General features: G+C 32.2%; 1 protein-coding gene and 1 non-coding gene across 3 annotated transcripts; one reads left to right on the top strand and one right to left on the bottom strand.

Annotated features, from left to right (window-relative positions):
• The first annotated feature begins 382 nt into the window (after positions 1-382).
• On the top strand, positions 383-9,010 carry LOC114394994. Of its 2 annotated transcripts, none has more exons than XM_028356679.1 (6): positions 383-813; positions 1,045-1,284; positions 2,209-2,369; positions 2,501-2,606; positions 2,692-2,814; positions 8,641-9,010. In XM_028356679.1, exons 1-6 carry the CDS (start codon positions 622-624, stop codon positions 8,770-8,772), a joined length of 954 nt encoding a protein of 317 aa, XP_028212480.1. In that variant the 5' UTR covers positions 383-621; the 3' UTR covers positions 8,773-9,010. The 2 variants fall into 2 exon arrangements, with proteins under 2 accessions (XP_028212480.1, XP_028212488.1); XM_028356687.1 differs by having other exon boundaries at positions 685-817.
• Positions 9,011-9,289: 279 nt separating this feature from the next.
• On the bottom strand, positions 9,290-9,361 carry TRNAK-UUU. The gene has a single exon. It is a non-coding gene; the product is annotated as a tRNA-Lys (tRNA).
• Positions 9,362-20,985: the final 11,624 nt, after the last annotated feature.

Below are 20,985 nucleotides of genomic sequence, written 5' to 3'. Positions count from 1 at the left end.
TTTTAATATGTGACATAATAAATTGATAATTTATTGATGTTTTTAGTTGCCATAGATTAATTTATGTTTTTTACCGTTTGAATTTGTATTTTAAAACTATTACAAAGTATTAAAAATTATCATAAATTGTTAATTTATTATGTGAGAGATTTAAAAAAACAAAATGTTAAAAATCAACTACTAAAAAAACTATTTTTAAACTTCAGGATTATACCCCACAAATTTAATGATTAAAGCAGTAATTAAACTAATAAATTTTAAATATTTAGGGACGGAAGTAAGTAGTTGTAAAAATATTTAATTCAGGGAGACTAAAGAGAATCATCATGTTATAAGTTGTGTATAGGAGTAAATCACAATCATAAATATACAATCCCGTCACAATTATTATAGTGGAGCAAGCAAAACGAAACATCAACATCTGGTCTTAACTCCCAACGGCTATCAATATTTCAATTTGAATCACCCAACGGCTATCAATCAATATATTTCAATTAAACCCTTTCGTTTTCACAGTCCACCATTCTCACCGATTAGGGTTTTGCCGCTATCACTTTCTCCTTTAATCGCAACCACCACCGATCCCGAACCCGTACCTTTGACTTTGTTCGAGCAACAATAATGGATCTTCCTCCAGAAATCGACGGTTACATCAAGGAATCCATCGATCACAGCGTGGGCCTTCCCGTATCCTCGCAAACCCTCCTCTTCAAGCTTCACGCTTCCCTAGAATCGCAGCGCCAACTCCGCGACCAGCACCTCTTCCTCCTCGCGAAATTGAAGGAGAAAGACGCTCTCATCGAACGCGCTAGAGTTTGTAATCCTTTTCTTTTGCTTCCATAACAATTATTAACGGTTCAATTATTCATTTGATCCTTATACCTCTACAATTACTTAGAAACTACTTGTTTTAGTCCTTACACATACGCACTAGTTTCTAAGTGTAAGAATTGTACATGTTTAAGGATCAAATGAGTAATTAAATCATGATTCATTAGTGTATTTTTTTTTATGTTATGTTTATGGGGTTTTGTTCTTGAGTAGTGTGAGGCGAACATGAACGCCCAAGCGGTGAAGAGGTTCGTTGAGGAGAATCAGAAGTTGGCGGCGGAGTGTGAGAGTCTGGTGGAGCAGCGCGTGAAATTGGAGCGGGAATGCGCGCTCTACGACCATGACAGGGAAGCGTTGATGGAGTTTGGGAACGAGGCTGATGAACGCGCACAGGAGGCTCATGAGCGTGCACTCGAGTTGGAACGAGATTTGTGCTTGTTGGAGCAGGAATTGGTCAAACACAAGCAGCAGTTGTTTTTCCTTTTGCTTTTCTTGTTTGATTCCTAATCTGTGATGTGGAATAATTAGGGGACGGTTATTTAATTAATTATCCGATATGAAATATATGATTTAGGGAACAACTGAGTTTTATTCAACTTGGGTAGTGTGTAAAGGTTTATGGTTAAACTAATAAACTCTAAGCCCGTCTCTGTGTTTGTGTCGGGGTTGATTAGTTGGAAACTTGGAATTTCATTTTCTGATTTAAATGTGCCACTTTTTAGTTGGAAATCATCCCTGGCTTCTTGCTTAGGTTTTGTTAGTTTTTTTATGCAAAAGCCAATGTGAACTGTTGGAGAGCATGATTGAATGATTTTTTATGGGAAGGGGATTGAATCTTGGAATTTGATGTGAGATCTGATAGGATGGACTTTGGAACTTATTTCACTCTCATTGTTATGCAATTGTCAATTTCTTTAAATTCTTATAAATAGATAGATATGCTTACCCAGGTTTGAAATTTGAATTTGGTGGTGTTCTACTCTCTCTTGGCTATTAAGCTATAGGAAAGAGGCCTGGAATGTATTGCATCTACTATCTACTACTCTATTATCTAATTTACATTTCCATTGATATCATGGAAATTGAAATAGTTTGGCATGGCTGCTGCGTGTAGTCACAATGTACCCTGTTAAAATAATTTGGCACGCTCACTTGGTGTTGCTACAATTTACTGTGGATACACTGGTGCTGCTAACTGCTAAGTTGAAAACATATTATTGAATTTTAATCACTACTAATACAGAAATTTCCTTGTTTATAGTTCTTCTTTCCCCTCATTTTCTTAATTGTCAAATGGTAAAGGCTTTCAGTCTTTTACAAGTTGCAGTCCTTTGGTCATGAATGTTAACTACTGGTATTTACTTTTCATTATTGAAGGTAGATTCGTCTTCTGGAAGTACACTTGATGAAGAGAATTTGCTTGACTCCCTTTTGGCTACAGTTACTACTACTACTATAGATGAGTCTACTACATATGCATTTTTGAATGCAAACAGTGAAAATGAGCACTGTGAGAAGTTGCTGACAATGTGGAACTGGTGAGCCTTCTACCTCTTTAATTGTGATTTCATATACCCGACAATTAATATATCCGTGGCTTAAACTATCAATATCTGCTCTTATTATCAATTCATATTTAGAATCCTGATTTTCATTATGGATTTGGTAGCTTGAAGCCATCAACACGGAGAGTTTTGTGTCTTGTTGCTGAAGTCAAATCTCTAGAGAATGATAAAGAAAATCTAAGGGTTAACCTTCACAGAGCTGAAGAGGAGGTTAGGACTTTTGTGGACCTTTCATGTTTTTGGATTATTTATTAGTAATGAAAAATAATTACTAACTTGACTTGGTATACCATAGGTCAAATTATTGTATGATGAAAATAGCGTGTTGGATGAGGAGAACAAAAGATTAGCGAAGCGATGCAAGGGAAGGTACCACAGCAGTTCTGGTGGGAAACTTACCGGAAGTGCATCTGCGAAGGTGACATACTGACATAATATTGTCTTATCATGTTTGCAAGAGAACCCTGTCTATTACAGTTTTGTTTTTATAAAAAGATAATTCTTTTAACAAATTAATCACTGTTGGAAAAAAAAATTCATGCATTTGTTTTAGATTCTCAACATCAGCAGCAGCTGAAAAGAATACAAAAAATCTTGTTAAAACCAAAAGTTATTTTGAATAGTTTTTCATAAAAAAATTGTTAAATTTCAATAGTAGTAATATAAATCCTATCCAAGCCTTATTAGAGAAAGGGATAATTCTGTCTATACTGATATAAGTAGGGGGAATAATTGTAATTTCACAATAGGAGAGTTTGCTATGAGATAAATACTGTATAATTTCAGTTTTCACAAGATATGGAATTCCGTTATTCTGTTTTTTCCCTCCATCTCTTTCTTGCTCATCTTTTGCACTTTTCTTGGTGAGTTTGTGTGTGTGATTCAAGTTTTCATTGCTTGATTTGTGCTAGATTAATGTTCTAGATCCAACATTTTGGTATCAGAGCCTAATCGAGCCTGGGATCGGAAAACACGAGTGAAATCGGTGAGGTTTCAATTTGCAATTTGGGAAACACGAGTGTGAGTGAGTGTTCTTCATCGATTTAGTGAATTGAACACAAATTGAGTGAAAATGAAGTTGAGCACGAACGGAGGAAACGTCCCTGCACAATTGCTGGTTCTTGACAGAAAGGTCGTGAAGAATGGCGTAGCAGCGGAACCAGCAGAACACGCAACTGAGGCGGTGAGGAATGCATACAAGGATAGCAAGAAGAAGGATGCGAAGACAATATTCTTCCTGCATCAGAGTGTAAATGATGTGAATTTCAATCTGATTTCGAAGGCGACTTCAGCGAAGCAGGCCTGGGATAAACTTGAGAAATGTTATGCTGGTAGAGATCGAATCAAGAAGGTGAAACTTTAAGTGTTGCAGCGACAGTTTGACTCGATGACGATGGAAGAGAATGAGAAGATTGTTGACTTCTTTGCACAAGTAAAGGTAGTCACCAATCAGATGGGTACACAAGGTGAGATTCTAATTGATGGAAAAATTTGTGAGAAAATTACTCGATCTCTACTGGAAAAATATGATTATATAGTATGCAATTGAGGAATCCAAGGAAGTAAGTGAAATGAGTTTAGAAGAATTGCAAAGTTCACTCGAAGCTAGAGAACTTAGATTGCTAGAGAGAAATAAGCAAAAAATTGCTGAACAAGCCTTATTGGCTCAATCTAGTAACAAGAATTTTGGTGGCAGTAACAGAGGAAGAAGTGGTTTTAGAGGAAGAGGTCGTGGTAGGAACAATAGAGAAAGAAGTGGCTATGTTTCTAGTAGTGGAAGAGGCCAGAATAATGTTGAAAATAAACCTGATCAGGGGCAGAGGCTACTATCGAGGTGGTAGAAAAAGGTTTGATAAACAGAACATCCAATGTTATAACTGTGATAGGTGGGGACACTTTGCAGATGAGTGTTATGCGAAGAAGGATTCCCAAGTTGATGAGGCAAATCTTGCCAAAGGTGATGATGAGGAAAATGAGCTAGTGATGCTCATGGTGACTACTGCAGATGAAACGTGCACCATTGATGAATGGTATCTTGACACAAGATGTTCTACACATATGACTAGTCATAAAGAATGACTTGTCAACTTTGATTCAAGCAAGAAAAATAGAATCAAGTTTGCTGATGGTAAAGCTATGCTGGCAGAAGGAGTTGGAAATCTGATGATCAAGATGTCAGGTGTATTTTATGTACCTGGACTGGAGAACAATTTGTTCAGTCTAGACAATTAGTGGAGAAAGGCCATAAGGTGATTATGGAAGATAAAAAAACTTAAACTGTTTGATTCAGGTGGCAAAAATAGTTTGATATGTGATGTTTCTATGTCTAGAAACAGGACATTTAGAGCCAATCTTGAAGCACTTTGTCATAAATGCCTAATTGCAGTAGTGAGTGAAGATGATTGGGTGTGGCATCACATTTAGAGATTCGCATGACTTGAATACTCACAACATGGTTAGGGGCTGCCATTGATAAATGTACCAAAAGAATTATGTAAAAATTGTGTTGAGTCTAAACATCACAGAGAGCCTTTTATGTACCTGGACTGGAGAACAATTTGTTCAGTCTAGGACAATTAGTGGAGAAAGGCCATAAGGTGATTATGGAAGATAAAAAAACTTAAACTGTTTGATTCAGGTGGCAAAAATAGTTTGATATGTGATGTTTCTATGTCTAGAAATAGGACATTTAGAGCCAATCTTGAAGCACTTTGCCATAAATGCCTAATTGCAGTAGTGAGTGAAGATGATTGGGTGTGGCATCACATTTAGAGACTCGCATGACTTGAATACTCACAACATGGTTAGGGGCTACCATTGATAAATGTACCAAAAGAATTATGTAAAAATTGTGTTGAGTCTAAACATCACAGAGAGCCTTTTATGTACCTGGACTGGAGAACAATTTGTTCAGTCTAGGACAATTAGTGGAGAAAGGCCATAAGGTGATTATGGAAGATAAAAAAACTTAAACTGTTTGATTCAGGTGGCAAAAATAGTTTGATATGTGATGTTTCTATGTCTAGAAACAGGACATTTAGAGCCAATCTTGAAGCACTTTGCCATAAATGCCTAATTGCAGTAGTGAGTGAAGATGATTAGGTGTGGCATCACATTTAGAGACTCGCGTGACTTGAATACTCACAACATGGTTAGGGGCTGCCATTGATAAATGTACCAAAAGAATTATGTAAAAATTGTGTTGAGTCTAAACATCACAGAGAACCTTTTAAGAAATTTGTTGAAACTAAGGCAAGAGAAAAGCTTGAAGTGATATACTCTGATGTGTGTGGCCCAATGCAGTGTGAATCTCTTGGTGAGAGTAGATACTTTGTATCATTCCTAGATGATTTCACTAGGAAGATGTGGGTGTATATCTTGAAGAGAAAGAGTGAAGTGCTAGGAGTATTCAAGAAGTTCAAGAGAATGGTTGAGAGACAAACTGGTTTCTTGATAAAAACTATAATCACTGATGGAAGAGGAGAGTATACTAGCAATGAATTTGATGAATTCTATGAACTGGAAGGTATTGTGCATGATGTGGCACCTCCCTACACTCCCCAACATAACGGTGCAGCAGAAAGAAGAAATCGAACAATGGTGAATATGGTCAGATGCATGCTTAATGGAAAGAAGCTACCAAAATTTCTTTGGGCAAAGGCTATCTCCACTGCAGTGTATGTGCTAAACCGAAGCCCAACAAAAAGTCTCAATAAAACCACACCTGAAAAAGCATGGTCTGGACGCAAACCAGTGGTTAGTCATTTTAAATTTTTTTGCTCTATTTGTTATGAACATGTGCCTGATCAGTTGAGAAAGAAGTTAGATAGCAAAAGTGAGATAATGATACTGCTGGGTTATCATGCCACTGGTGGTTACAAATTGTTTAATCCAGTAACCAAAGAAGTGCTCGTGAGTAGAGATGTGGTAGTTGATGAATCCAAGGATTGGAATTGGGATAAAGAGATGGTAGAGGAGCCTACAAAAGTTGTGATTGAAGCTCCTATTGATGAGCCAAGTGATTCTTCTGCTGTAGTAATTGATGACAGTGACCAAGGAGGAGTAAGGAAATCACAGAGAGCTAGACAAGTTTCTAGCAAGTTACAGGATTATGAATTGATACATGATTCAGCAATAGGGGAGGAAGGTGAGCTAGTACACTTAGCTCTATTTGCTGAATCTGAATTAGTGAGCTTGGAGGAAGCAATGAATGACACAAAGTGGATTGATGCTATGAAAGAAGAGCTGAAAGCTATTTGAAAAGAATAATACATGGCAACTTGTGCCTCTGTCTGTTAAGAAAAAACCTATTGCAGTAAAATGGGTTTATAAGGTAAAAAAGAATCCGAAAGGAGAGATTTCCAAGTATAAGGCCAGGCTAGTGGCAAAGGGATTCTTGCAAAAGGCTGGCACTGATTTTAATGAGGTGTTTGCACCTATTGCAAGAATGGAGACAATGAGAATTATTACTGCTATAGCAAGTCAAAAAGGGTGGTATATGCACCATATGGATGTGAAATCAGCCTTCTTGAATGGTCCTCTAGAGGAGATTTATGTGAGTCAACCACCTGGGTTTGAAATAAAAGGAAGTGAAGAGAAGGTGTACAAATTGAACAAGGCTTTGTATGACTTAAAGCAGGCGCCTAGAGCCTGGAACAGGCGCATTGATGGCTTTCTAATGAAGCTTGGATTCCTCAAATGCACAACTGAGCCATGGTGTTTATATAAAGGGTAGCAATACTACTAATTTGACTGTAGTGTGCTTGTATGTAGATGACTTGCTTGTGACAGGAAATAATGAGACTGAGATTGCTAACTTTAAAGGAGAGATGATGAGAGAGTTCGAAATCACTGATTTGGACCTTATTTCTTATTTTCTTGGAATTGAATTCAAGAGAACTGATGAGGGATTGATTATGCATCAAGGGAGGTATGCAAGAGATGTGAAGAAGTTCAAAATGGTTGACTGCAATTTTGTAGACACACCCACTACCACTGGTGTGAACTTGGTGAAAGATCCTAATGAAAAAGAAGTAGATGTAACATTGTATAGACAAATGGTGGGCTCACTGAGGTACCTTTGTTGTACTAGACTTGACTTATTGTATGTTGTTGGCTTAATTAGTAGATATATGGAGAATCCTAAACTTTCTCACTTTTGTGCTGCCAAGAGAATAATGAGGTATGTGAAAGGTACTCTCGATTATGGTATTCTGGGATATAGTGATTCTGATTGGTGTGGAGATAAGAGTGATAGGAAGAGCACAACAGGTTATGTGTTCTTCTATGGTGATGCTTCAATCTTGTGGAGCTCAAAGAAGGAACAAGTGGTAGCTCTCTCCTCATGTGAGGCAGAATACATTGCCGCTGCAATGGCAGCGTGTCAAGCTTAGTGGCTTGACAATATTTTTGGTGAACTGGAGATGAAGGAAAAGGGTGTTATTACACTGATGGTGGACAACAAATCTGCCATCAATCTAGCTAAACACTCAGTTGCTCATGGGAGGAGCAAACACATCGAAACACGATTTCATTTCCTTAGAGAGCAAGTGACAAAAGGCAAGCTAAGTGTTGAGTATTGTCCAACTACTGTGCAAGTAGCAAACATATTCACCAAACCATTGAAAATTGATCAGTTCAAAGAGTTAAGGAGCAGATTGGGAGTGATTGAAGTGCAGCGAAGATCTCTGTTAAGTGTTGTAAGGGTGTTGTAGCACCAGAATAAGTGCTATAGCACCATATCTGTGATTTGTTGTTTTTCTTTTACTGTTATTGTAACGTTGAGTTTAAGTGATAGATACAGAATTAAAGGAAAGTATTAGAGAAAGGGGTAATTTTGTCTATATTGATATAAGTAGGGGGAATAATTGTAATTTCACAATAGGAGAGTTTGTTATGAGATAAATACTGTGTGTAATTTCAGTTTTTCACAAGATATGCAATTCCGATATTCTATTTTTTTCCTTCATCTCTTTCTTGTTCATCTTCTATACTTTTCTTGGTGAATTTGTGTGTGTGATTCAAGTTTCCATTGCTTGATTTGTGCTAGATTAATGTTCTAGATCCAACAAGTCTCTTCTCGTGTCACTTTAGTGCAAAGCATGTTAGGTCACAAACATAAATTAGTTTGTGTTTTAAAATTCTTAAAATTTAATCACTAGATCATGTTATATCATAGACACTTTTTTGAATATGTAACCAATGGACCCTTATTTATTTATTTGAATTATTTTGGTTTTTGCAGTCAAACAAGAGAAAGTCTAGTCCCAAGACATGTAGCCCAACAGCGAGGAAGATTGATTTTGAAGATGTAGATTCAGCAAGAACACCCTTGTCACCTTTGGGAAATAAACTCTCCTGGTTGCCGCATGTATAAGAAATAAAAGGGACTAATGTTTCATTAACAGGGCTGATCATTTCTTTTAATACAAAGTTATGATAGGGTTTCCGATTAGTATTCTGTATTCGCTAGTAAGAATTGCATGCTATGGGGATCACATTCTTACTTGGGAATGGAGGCAGTATTTTTCTGTTGAACTCATAACATGTAATTTTCTCAACTCAACTCTTTGCTATTCAATTTTTTAATTCTCATTTTATGAGAACTTGCTGAACACCCTATACTGGTGGGAAAACAAATATAGTAATTAGTAATAAATAGAAGTATATACAACCAAATATATTTCTCTCATTTGGTTTATAGCACAGCATGTACAACCAAATGCAGGGCCAATTGTCTTTCCAAAGAACAACATGCTTAGTGATCTAAATCTCAATGGAAACCAATAATAGTTACATGTTTTACATGTTGGCAACAATCACATTGAAGATCCACGACCACGTGGGGATATTGATTGCACTGATTTCATATATTTTTGGCGTTAGGATAAAAACGCCGTCTGTGGGGATCGAACCCACGACCACGTGGTTAAAAGCCACGCGCTCTACCACTGAGCTAAGACGGCATTTGAAAATTTGTTTGAAATGTCATCTATTAGACTTCTATTAATGTGGACCAACTTTCTTTCGATCCTGGACCCATTCCTTTATTTGAGAGTTGTTTTAAGTGAGCTATAAAAAAAAAAAAAAAAGGCGAAGCAAAAGAAAGAGGGCCAATTTTTTCAAAATTATTAAATGAGAGTAAATTTTACCTTAATATCTAGAAAGGGATAAGTAGCAAATTATCCAAGGATTTTTAATTAAAAGTTGTAAATTATATTACAATTTTTTTCAATACCACTTTAAAATTGTAAGAGTTTTTTTTCATTAAAATCCTAAAAAAAATTAGTATTTTAATTTTTAATTTTTTTAAGTTGTAAATTATTTATAACTTTAAAGTTGTAAATAGTTTTTTATTTTAATTATTTAATGTTTTCTTTTTTAGTTTTATTTAATATTTTTGGTAAATTTTTTATTTAATATATTTTCTATATTTAATATTTTCTATATTTTTTTTACTAATGTTAACGATTATTTTTTTTGTAAATTAAAAAAATAACTAAAAGACTTAAATTTAAATAAAAATATTAATAGTAGGATGATGTCTCACAATGAATTTTCTTGGATTTGTGTCAAGATTTTTTTCTCTCTTGTTGCACTTAATTTATTGTGGTAGTCGACCATCGAGTTCTTATTATCGTCCATCAAGTTCTTGTTATCGTCTATCATTACCTACTCATATGTATGATATGAACCACAAGGATGAGGAGAAAAATGATGATAACAACAATATAATGATGGTCATTGTGATGATGATGTTCCTCAACAAAAACAAATAATTACACATCATCATCCAAGAACAAGAGCCGGAGGTCATAGAATAAGAGGATAACAACTACCATCAAATCAAGTGCAACAAGATGAAAGACCTTGACGCACATATCCAGGAAAACTCATTGTGGACATCATCCCATTATTAATATTTTTGTTAAACAAACATGTGTAGTACATTTTAATATTTTAATTTAAATTTAAGTCTTTTGAATTTCTTTAATTTACAAAACAAATAATAATCCTTAAATTAGTAAAAAATATAGAAAACATTGAATATAGAAAATACATTAAATAAAACAATACACAAAAAATATAGAAAAATATTAAATAAAACTAAAAAAAGAAAACATACATTAATTCATTAAATAATTAAAATAAAAAATTATTTACAACTTTAAAGTCATAAATAATTTACGAATTAAAAAATAAAATTTAAAATCGTAAAGTTTTCTATGACTTCAATGGAAAAAGAAAAAAAAAATACTCTCTTATGACTTTAAAGTCATAATACCACTTTCAATTCAATTCAGAAGTCTATATTAATTTAAATTTTATCCCATTTGATAATTTTGAAAAAAAAAAACCATTTTCCATCGTTCGCAGGGGTTGTTATGTGACAGGTCTATAAGTGAGTATTAAATCATGCCTATTTCTAAAATAATAGAAGCAACAAAAGAGAAATACACGGAAAAAAATAATAAATTATTATAAAGTGAACAAGAAGTAAACATCGTGCTCAGGTAATGAAAAGTTAAGAAATTCAGAACTTATAATAGTGAAAAAATGTTCACATAACATAAAATCAAAGTTGAAAACAATTAATGTAAAAACTCTACCTGCACGTTAGATTTAATAATATAAGTATAGTGAAATCAAAGAAATATAAAAAAAATATGTTGTATATTCAATCAAAAAAATAGGCGGTTGTATTAAAAAAAGGTAGACATAGTTAAAAAAAAAAAATCGAAACCAAAGGGAACTCTCAAAGTAATAAAAATTAGGACGGAGGAACTTTTTCATCTAAAATAGGTCCATCCCACACATTAAAAACAGAAATGAAAATTAAAACTAATTAATATGAGCGAAATAAAATTCTTCCTTTACATAATGTTATTTTAATTTTTGGGTATATTGGATTAAGATTTTAAAAGATTTTTTTTAATAAAATTCTCGTGGTATTCAATCAGGATGTTTAAATGATATAAATAAGTCTTGTGATATTTAATTTAGACTTTTAAGAATTTTTATTGAGGACAACAAAACCTGGTGGCATTCAATTAGAATTTTTTATAACATAAAAAGTATTTTGATATTAAAAAATATACAAATTTCGATAAATTGTTTTTAAAAAAGATTTCGATAAATTTCGTCAGACTTATTAGTATAAAATATCTATCAAACAATCACACTCAAACCCTTGAGATTTTATTAAACTATTTTCTTTCTTTTTTTATTGGTTGCCAAATTTTATTTTTTCTCATCACACATATTCTTGTCTCTTTAATATTTTTCAAGATTTGTGTGTCATTATGTTTTTCCTATTCTTTTTTAATAAAAAAATATCAAATATATTTCTCCCCTCTCCATTTTTCCCTTTTGTTTTCTAAATCAATGTTTTTATTATGTACTAAGGTTAATCATGTTTTTCTTATACTAATTATGTTTATGATCTACTCAATGTAATATTTTCGTGACTATCACCTTTAATTTTGTCATTCATAATTCAGTAGCCTTCCTATAAACTAATGTTGGTCTTAAGTGTTAAGACTAATCATATTTTTCTTATATTATGTTCATCACCAATATTTTTGTAATTATTACCTTTAATTTTGTTATCCACATAATTTTGTATCCTCCTATAAATTTTTCACCCTCACCACTTTCTTCTACCCCATTTAAACATGTCATTGGGTTTATCATGGAATAATTGTAGTAATTAAAAAAAATGAAAAACAAACATGTAATTTTAAATCTATTGTTCAAATCCAAAAAGTGAGAATGAGAAAATACTATTACAAGAGGAGTTAGAATAAGAGAACAAAAAGTTATAATCAATTTAGATATTAAAAGATTAAAAAATTATATCCATCTTACTTTTTTATTTAAATCTCATCATTTCTTATTGTTTTTTCACTAATTCTTGTAATTTTGAATGTGTTTTTAAAAATTCATAAAATCCTTTCAAATTTTATAAAACATTTTAAATCTTATAAATCTATAAAATCCTTTTAAATTCTTTGAATTCTTATGATATAAAATTCAAATTATCATAAAAGTCTTGTAAAGAAATCTAACAAGTCATAATATTCTTACATAATTTTTAAGACTTTTTTATGCTAAAATAGTCTTTTAAAATCCTAATTTAATACATTCCCTTAAGTAAAATTGAAATTATATCTACAATTCTAACATGTTACATTATGATATTCTAATTTAAGAAAATTTTTAAAAATGATCCAAAAGAAAAATATACAAAATTATATGGAAAATATGAATAATATATTGCATAAAAAAGTAATATATATATATATATATATATATATAACTAGTTTATATTAGGAAATCGAGTAAATTTCTTAAAAATTGAAAAAAATAACTTATAATAGAATAAGTGATATTTGAATCATATATACATACACAAGTATTTTTACTTTAGAGGTATTTTTTTCAAGAACAATAATATAAGGACATCCTTTAATTTTAAACATTTTATCAATATCTTTTATTTTATCTTTTTTTGTCACATCATATCATTTATTATGTCTATATTTTTTTTCTTTTTTTTTCTCATTTTTCTCTCTCACATTAGGTGTAGAATAGGAATTTGAATGCCCATATATATATATATATATATATATATATATATATATATTTGCAGAATTTGAATGCCCAAATATATATATTTTTCTCATCAGATGGGGAGAAGAGAATACAATTTTTTGATTTTGGTGTATTGGGGATCACAACCTTACTTTAGGTTTTAACCTGTTAGAGTTCTCATTATTTCTTAACGGGCCAAACTGGTTTTCGCTTATCAAGTACATATTAATTTATGATGATAGTCCAATAGACTCACCAAATTAGATCACTTTTATTGAGCCCATAAATATAAATAACTAATATAAATGATAAATATAATATGTAGCACACACTAATTAATTAATTAGGAATTATAAAATTCCTAACAATCTCCCACTTGAGCTTCATATTAACATTAATCATTTATATTGCAAAAGTCTTTAGGCGCGCAACCATATGTTATTTACTTTTAGTCTTTCCTTAAACAATCTAGTCCATCTTATATAGTAATACAGAACCATTGCAGTTTTCCTCACAATCCAACCTGATTGAGCTACAATGATAACCAATGTCATATATACTTGATGACATTGATCAAATATGGATAAGCGGCATGAAAATAACATGCAACGTGATCTCATTCATGTTCATTTACAACTAATCTAAACTTTATTCTTTATAGAGATCAATCCAAACACAATATAAATATTGCAAACAAAACAAGCTCAAAATGAAATGATAACCTTCAACTTTATTTTATAGAAAATCAATCAATACAAATATATGAAAAACATGTGGCATATATAGAACATAAATGGGACTTCCACTAAACTAAGGTACTATAAGGAGTCACTCCCATATGAGTAGTGTGCTCATGAAAAACTTTAGGTATCAAACCTTTCATAAGTGGGTCAGCTAGCATATCATTAATCCTTAAATGTTCTATGGAAATCTGTCTATTCTGAACTCTTTCTTTAACAATCAAAAACTTGATGTCAATAAACTTTGATTTGGTTGCACTCCTATTGTTGTTGGAGTAAAGAATTGCTGAGTTATTGTCACAATAAATCTTTAATGATCTTTCAATGCCGTCAACCACACGTAAACCAGTGACAAAATTTCTTAATGATATCCCATGGTTGGATGCCTCAAAACAAGCAATAAACTCTGCGACCATGGTCGAAAAAGCTATGAGAGTCTGTTTAGCAAACTTCCAAGAGATAGTTCCTCCAGCCAACATAAATATGTATCCAGATGTGGAGCGTTTGCTATCTTGATATCCAGCAAAATCAGAGTTTGAGTACCCAATAATCTCCAAATTCTCATACTTCTGATAAGTGAGCATGTATCCTTTTGTTCTCTTTAGGTAACACATCACACGTTTTGTTGCTTTCCAATGATGCATTCCAGAATTACTCAAATATCTTCCCAGAACTCCTACTACAAATGCTATATCGGGACGAGTACAAACTTGAGCGTACATTAGACTTCCTACTGCTGATGCATAAGGAATCTTTTGCATCTCTATTCTTTCAAGGTCATTATTGGGACATTGTTTGAGACTAAATTTGTCTCATTTAGCTATCGGGGTATCTCCTGGTTTACTATCTTTCATGCCGAATCTATCTAGGACCTTATCGATATAACTCTCTTGTGACAACCTTATGATACCTTGAGAGTGATCTCTTAGTATCTTAATTCCTAATACAAAAGAGGTTTCCCCAAGATCTTTCATCTTAAAATTTTTCATCAGAAATTTCTTAGTCTCTTGTAAGAAGCTTATATCGTTGCTAGTAAGCAGTATATCATTGACATATAACACCAAGAATGAGTATTTACTCCCACTAAACTTGTGGTATACACAATCATCAACTGCATTTGCCTCAAAACCATATGAGGTAATGACTTGATGGAACTTGTAATACCATTGATGGGAAGCTTGTTTCAAACCATAGATGGATTTATTTAGTTTGCAAACCATAGACTTTGAGTCACCTGATACAAAGTTTTCTAGTTGCATCATATAAATTGTTTCTTCAATGTCACCATTTAGAAACACAGTCTTAACATTCATCTGATGTAGCTCTAAATCATAATGAGCTACCAATGCCATTATTGTTCAAAAAGAATCCTTTGAAGATATTGGAAAAAAGGTTTCTTTATAGTCAATGCCTTCCTTTTGGGTAAAGACTTATAGTCAATGGTATATCATTGACATATAACACCAAGAATGAGTATTTACTCCCACTAAACTTGTGGTATACACAATCATCAACTGCATTTGCCTCAAAACCATATGAGGTAATGACTTGATGGAACTTGTAATACCATTGATGGGAAGCTTGTTTCAAACCATAGATGGATTTATTTAGTTTGCAAACCATAGACTTTGAGTCACCTGATACAAAGTTTTCTAGTTGCATCATATAAATTGTTTCTTCAATGTCACCATTTAGAAACACAGTCTTAACATTCATCTGATGTAGCTCTAAATCATAATGAGCTACCAATGCCATTATTGTTCAAAAAGAATCCTTTGAAGATATTGGAAAAAAGGTTTCTTTATAGTCAATGCCTTCCTTTTGGGTAAAGACTTATAGTCAATGGTATATCATTGACATATAACACCAAGAATGAGTATTTACTCCCACTAAACTTGTGGTATACACAATCATCAACTGCATTTGCCTCAAAACCATATGAGGTAATGACTTGATGGAACTTGTAATACCATTGATGGGAAGCTTGTTTCAAACCATAGATGGATTTATTTAGTTTGCAAACCATAGACTTTGAGTCACCTGATACAAAGTTTTCTAGTTGCATCATATAAATTGTTTCTTCAATGTCACCATTTAGAAACACAGTCTTAACATTCATCTGATGTAGCTCTAAATCATAATGAGCTACCAATGCCATTATTGTTCAAAAAGAATCCTTTGAAGATATTGGAAAAAAGGTTTCTTTATAGTCAATGCCTTCCTTTTGGGTAAATCCTTTAGCGACTAGACGAGCAACATTGCCCTTTGAATCCCTTTTGGTTTTAAATATCCATTTGCAACCAATAGGTTTCACACTTTTAGGCAATTCGACGAGATCTCAAACGTCATTGTCTTGCATAGATTTCATCTCATCCTTCATGGCATTCATCCAATTTTGAGAGTTAGAACTACACATGGCTTGACAAAAGTTAATCGGATCATCCTCTGTTAAACCAATGTCATCCTCATGTTCTTGGAGAAAGATAATATAATCATCAGGGATTGCACTTCTCTTTTCTTTATCATATCTCCTTAATGACACTTCTTGAGATTGTTGAGGTTCATGTATAGGTATTTGAAGAAAAACCTCATCATTGTCTTGTTCTTGAACAATGTCATCAAAAATAGTTTGAACATGCTTTTTTATTACTGGAGTTGTTTCTTGAACAACAATAGGTATGAGGAGTTAAGCATTGTCAATAACAGGTTATTCCTCAACGATAACTTTCCTTATGTTCTCTCCCTTCCCAAACTCAACTTCCTCAAGAAATCTTGCATTTCCCGTTTCAAATATTGATCTTAAAGTGAAATCATAAAACTTATAGCCCCGAGAGCATTTAGCATAGCCAAGAAAATAACAGCTAATTGTTCTTGAATCCAGCTTTCTTTCATAAGGCTTATAAGGCCACACCTTAGCCGGACAACCCCAAATATGTAAATGCTTAATGCTTGGCTTTTTGCCTGTCCAAAGTTCATAAGGGTTTTTATTAACTGCTTTACTTGGCACCCTATTAAGGATGTAAGTTGTGGTCTTTAAGACTTCTCCCCAAAGTGACTCTGGTAAGGAAGAATGACTAACCATACTTCTCACCATATCCTTAAGAGTTCGGTTTCGTCATTCTGCAACACCATTCATGCTAGGTTTGTCTGGCATAGTGTATTACAGAACAATTCCACACTCTTTGAGAAAAAGCGCAAAAGGTCACGGACGTTGTTCTCCTGATCCATCATATCTACCATAGTACTCACTATCACGGTCAGATTTGACAGTCTTAATTTTCTTTCCAAGTTGAAGTTCAACTTCAGCCTTGAAATTCTTAAAAATGTCTAGGGATTGTGACTTCTCATGTATCAAATAAAGGTAACTGTATCTAGAGTAGTCATTTATGAACGAGATAAAGTATTGTTTCCCATTCCAAGAAGGTGTTGGAAAAGGACCACAAATGTCCGTATGTACTAGTTATAAGATGTCTTTAGCTCTATCAGCACCTAATTTCCTTATGTTTGTTTGTTTTCCCTTTATGCATTCAACACAGACTTCAAAGTTTGATAAATCTAAAGGTTCAAGAATTTCATCCGACACAAGTCTCTGAATTCTCTGTTTAGAGATATGACCTAAGCGTTTGTGCCATAAAGTGGTTGAATTCTATTTTAATTTCCTTTTTGTACCACGTGAATTTGTTTGTAGTATTTCATTATAGGAACAATTAATATCCAACATATATAGATTATCAATTAAGGAACCGGAACCAATCAAATTCAAACTCTGGTAGAGACTTACTTTATTATTTCCAAATGAACAAGAAAAACCAAATTTGTTCAAACTAGAAATAGAAATTAAATTCCATCTAAAAGACGGTATAACAAAAGTCTCAAACAAATCCAAATAAAATTCAGTCTTTAACTGCAATCTAAGAGTTCCTATAGCCTTCACCGCAACCTTTTTGCCATCGCCAACAAATATGAATCTTTCATCATTACCCAACACAACATTGATTCATAGTCTTTGGACAGAGAAATTAATTTGTAATTGATACTCTCAACGCAATGATCAAATATTGATAATAAATTCTATCAAATCATAGTCTTTCTTTGAACCAACTATAATTCACATGAAAATACCTTATAATTACCACACATTTATCATCACAAGTACAAAATTATTTGGCTAAATTGTGTCTTCCTTTGGGCTAAGCACAATTTGCATAAATAATTTTATACTAATATCTATGCAATTTCAATTAAATTAATTTACGCAATAGAGATTGCTTTGACAATATATTGTTTCAATCAACTCAATCAAAATTATCAGACATAAAAAAAAGAAATAATTTTGAGGGTTCGTAATTTCTGAATTTACACCAAAAGATAATGGGAATCACCAATTAATACATATAATTCACAAATAAAAACAAGAAAAGCAAAAATAAAATGCAAAAGTCAAATTGCATTTAACGATACACAACAGGGATTTTCTTATGATGATATAATAAAGCCAAAGATTATGTATCATATGTATATCATGTCATGGCATGTATGGCATGGATTCATGGCATGCATAAGGAAACAAAACCAACAGCCATAAAAAAACAAACAGGTGGACGAGAAACAAAAATGGATGATTATTCTAGAGCGAGAAAAAAAAAAGTTTTTCTCATGGAATCCGGACGCAAAACATGAACGTGCATATGATGATTATTATATCGTGATCGAAAAGAAAAAAAAATAAATTTCTAAACTTACAATCATAATTATAATTGCAAAGATAAAATCCCAAAATAAAATTAGGGTTCATGTAACAAAATAAAATAGGTATAACACAAACCAAATAACTTTAATTCCCAATAATCTAACAATAATGGTGGCTCTGATACCACTTGTTTGGAATTTTAGGGATCTTAATAAAATACCAATAATCATCGGAAACACATTACGTTAGATTATTAAGAGGGGTTGTGAAAAATACTTGGATCCATGATAAGCAGCGGAATTGATGAGTCTAAGAAACTATTAGTTTTGTGTTCTTCCTCAACCAAATCACTGTTTTCCTTTTGGGACCTTAGGTTTCTCGTCAGATGGGGAGAAGAAAATACAATTTCTGATTTTGGTGTATTGGGGACCACAACCTTACTTAGGTTTTAACCTGTTAGAGTTCTCATTATTCCCTAACGGGTCAAACTAGTTTCCGCTTATCAAGCCCATATTAATTTTTTATGATAGTCCAATAGGCTCATCAAATTAGATCACTTTTATTGAGCCCATAAATATAAATAACAAATATAAATGATAAATATAATATGTAGCCCACACTAATTAATTAATTAGGAATTATAAAATTCCTAACACAAAATATAGCTCGTGGAACTTCGAGATTAAGAGAAAATGGAAATTTGGTGTTGAATGCAATGAACATAGGTACACATTCAACACCGATTTCAACATCATATTCCCTTAAGCCCTAAGTCTAAGTCAACATGACAAATGATATATCAATTTTGATTCTTTATTGGAATAAAAATCGAGTTTTGTATCCTAATTTTTTATAATAAAAAAATCCCTATTTGACGTTGAAAACAAGCTGGTTATGTTTATTTTATAGTAGTTTGTCTCATGATCTATTTGTGCTCCACAATGAGTAGGCATTAAGTAAAGGATAAATAATCACTTTTATCTCTAAATGTGTAATTCGCTGATAAATGCGTCTCTGAAAGATGAAAATACAAAATTTAATCCCCGAAGATGTAAAAGGTGCGACAAATATATCTGACCTGTCAATAAAAAATAATTGTGTATGATTTAAAAAAAATAATTTAAAAATCAACAAACTTTTATTATTATAATTTGTAATTTGATGTTATTGCATATACTAATAGACATTCATATTTTATTATGAAAAAATTATAAAAAACAATTAAATAAATTATGTTTGATTAAAAAGAAACAATGATTTTCTTATTGTTTTACAATATTTTTTTCTGTGTTGATAACATTTATTTAAGAATTAACAATCAAATGATTAATTTTTTTTTGTAGTTGAAGAAAAGTAACAAAAATTTGCCAAAACAATAAAAATTCATTTTCATTAGTAATATTTTATGCATGTCTCAACCGTTGATGAAACTTGAAAATTATATAACAAAAACAGACATTTACCCGTGTGATATAGCTCTCCCAAAATTCGGTTGCAATCATTATAAATTTTTCAATATTATAATAATTAGTCACAATCTATTATTTATTAACGTCCAGATATATTTGTTGCATTTTTTACACTTTTTGGGGACTAAATTTTGTATTTTTATCTTTCAAGGATACATTTGTTAGAGGAGTAGGAAGACGAAAAGTCAAAAAAATATTATAGGACAAATATGTCCTTATGCTGACAATTAGAGATGACCACATCGACAATCATTTCAGTGACAAATTCGTCCCTATATGCACGTAGGTTATTTCATTAACGAATGGATGAAAGTTAATGATCAGATATATTTATTGCACTTTGTACATTTTGGAAGACTAAATTTTATATTTTCATCTTTTAATGACATATTTATCAACAAATTAAACATTTAAAGACAAACATAACTATTTAACCTTAAACAAAACAATCATTTTCAAGTCATGATCTTACTCATGTTGTGTTTGTGTATGATATGGAATATGGAAAGATGTTGACAGAAAATCTTCTAGGGACTAACACATGACCTTCTCGACCATAAATACAAAAAATAATAATTAGAACTTTGCACCTTCATTAAATTATATGACCGAGTTATTAATAGAATATAGTGCATTCGATGTAAAATAGGTATATAAATATCAACAACAAATAAATGAAATTCATATAATTCTACGTAAATCTTTTTCTTATCACATAGCATTATTTATTTAATTATCATATTTCCTTCCACCTCTTACAATACAAAAATGAAGTATAATCCCTCGTTGATTTCTCTTCATTATCAATCCGTCCATCATAAATTCATGATCGTAAATCCATCATTATCCGTTGATTACTATTATAAGTGAAATTTTGCCGTCAGGTTTTGCCTACGACAATAGAATAGAATTTCAACATAATAATATGATTCAACCACTCATGAGATTTGGAAAAAACAGCATACCTACTTTTCTGGTACATTAATTGGGTATGAAGTGCAACTCAAGTCATCCTCATGCAAATCGAGACCAACTGGGCTTAAAACTCAAACAACTCTGTTCCCTACACAAAAACAGTTATATAAATTAAAGCAAAC

The sequence above is a fragment of the Glycine soja genome, chromosome 2 (assembly GCF_004193775.1).
Source record: "Glycine soja cultivar W05 chromosome 2, ASM419377v2, whole genome shotgun sequence".
Taxonomy (NCBI): domain Eukaryota; kingdom Viridiplantae; phylum Streptophyta; class Magnoliopsida; order Fabales; family Fabaceae; genus Glycine; species Glycine soja.
Note: the sequence above shows the minus strand (reverse complement) of the source record. Positions and strands in the feature narration are given on the sequence as shown.

Bases quoted from the DNA above. Each gene is read 5' to 3' on its own strand.
- LOC114394994 (XM_028356679.1), top strand. From the start codon at position 622: ATGGATCTTCCTCCAGAAATCGACGGTTACATCAAGGAATCCATCGAT. The intron at 814-1,044 runs GTTTGTAATCCT...GTTCTTGAGTAG, and splicing joins CTCTCATCGAACGCGCTAGA to TGTGAGGCGAACATGAACGC. The intron at 1,285-2,208 runs GTCAAACACAAG...TCATTATTGAAG, and splicing joins GCTTGTTGGAGCAGGAATTG to GTAGATTCGTCTTCTGGAAG.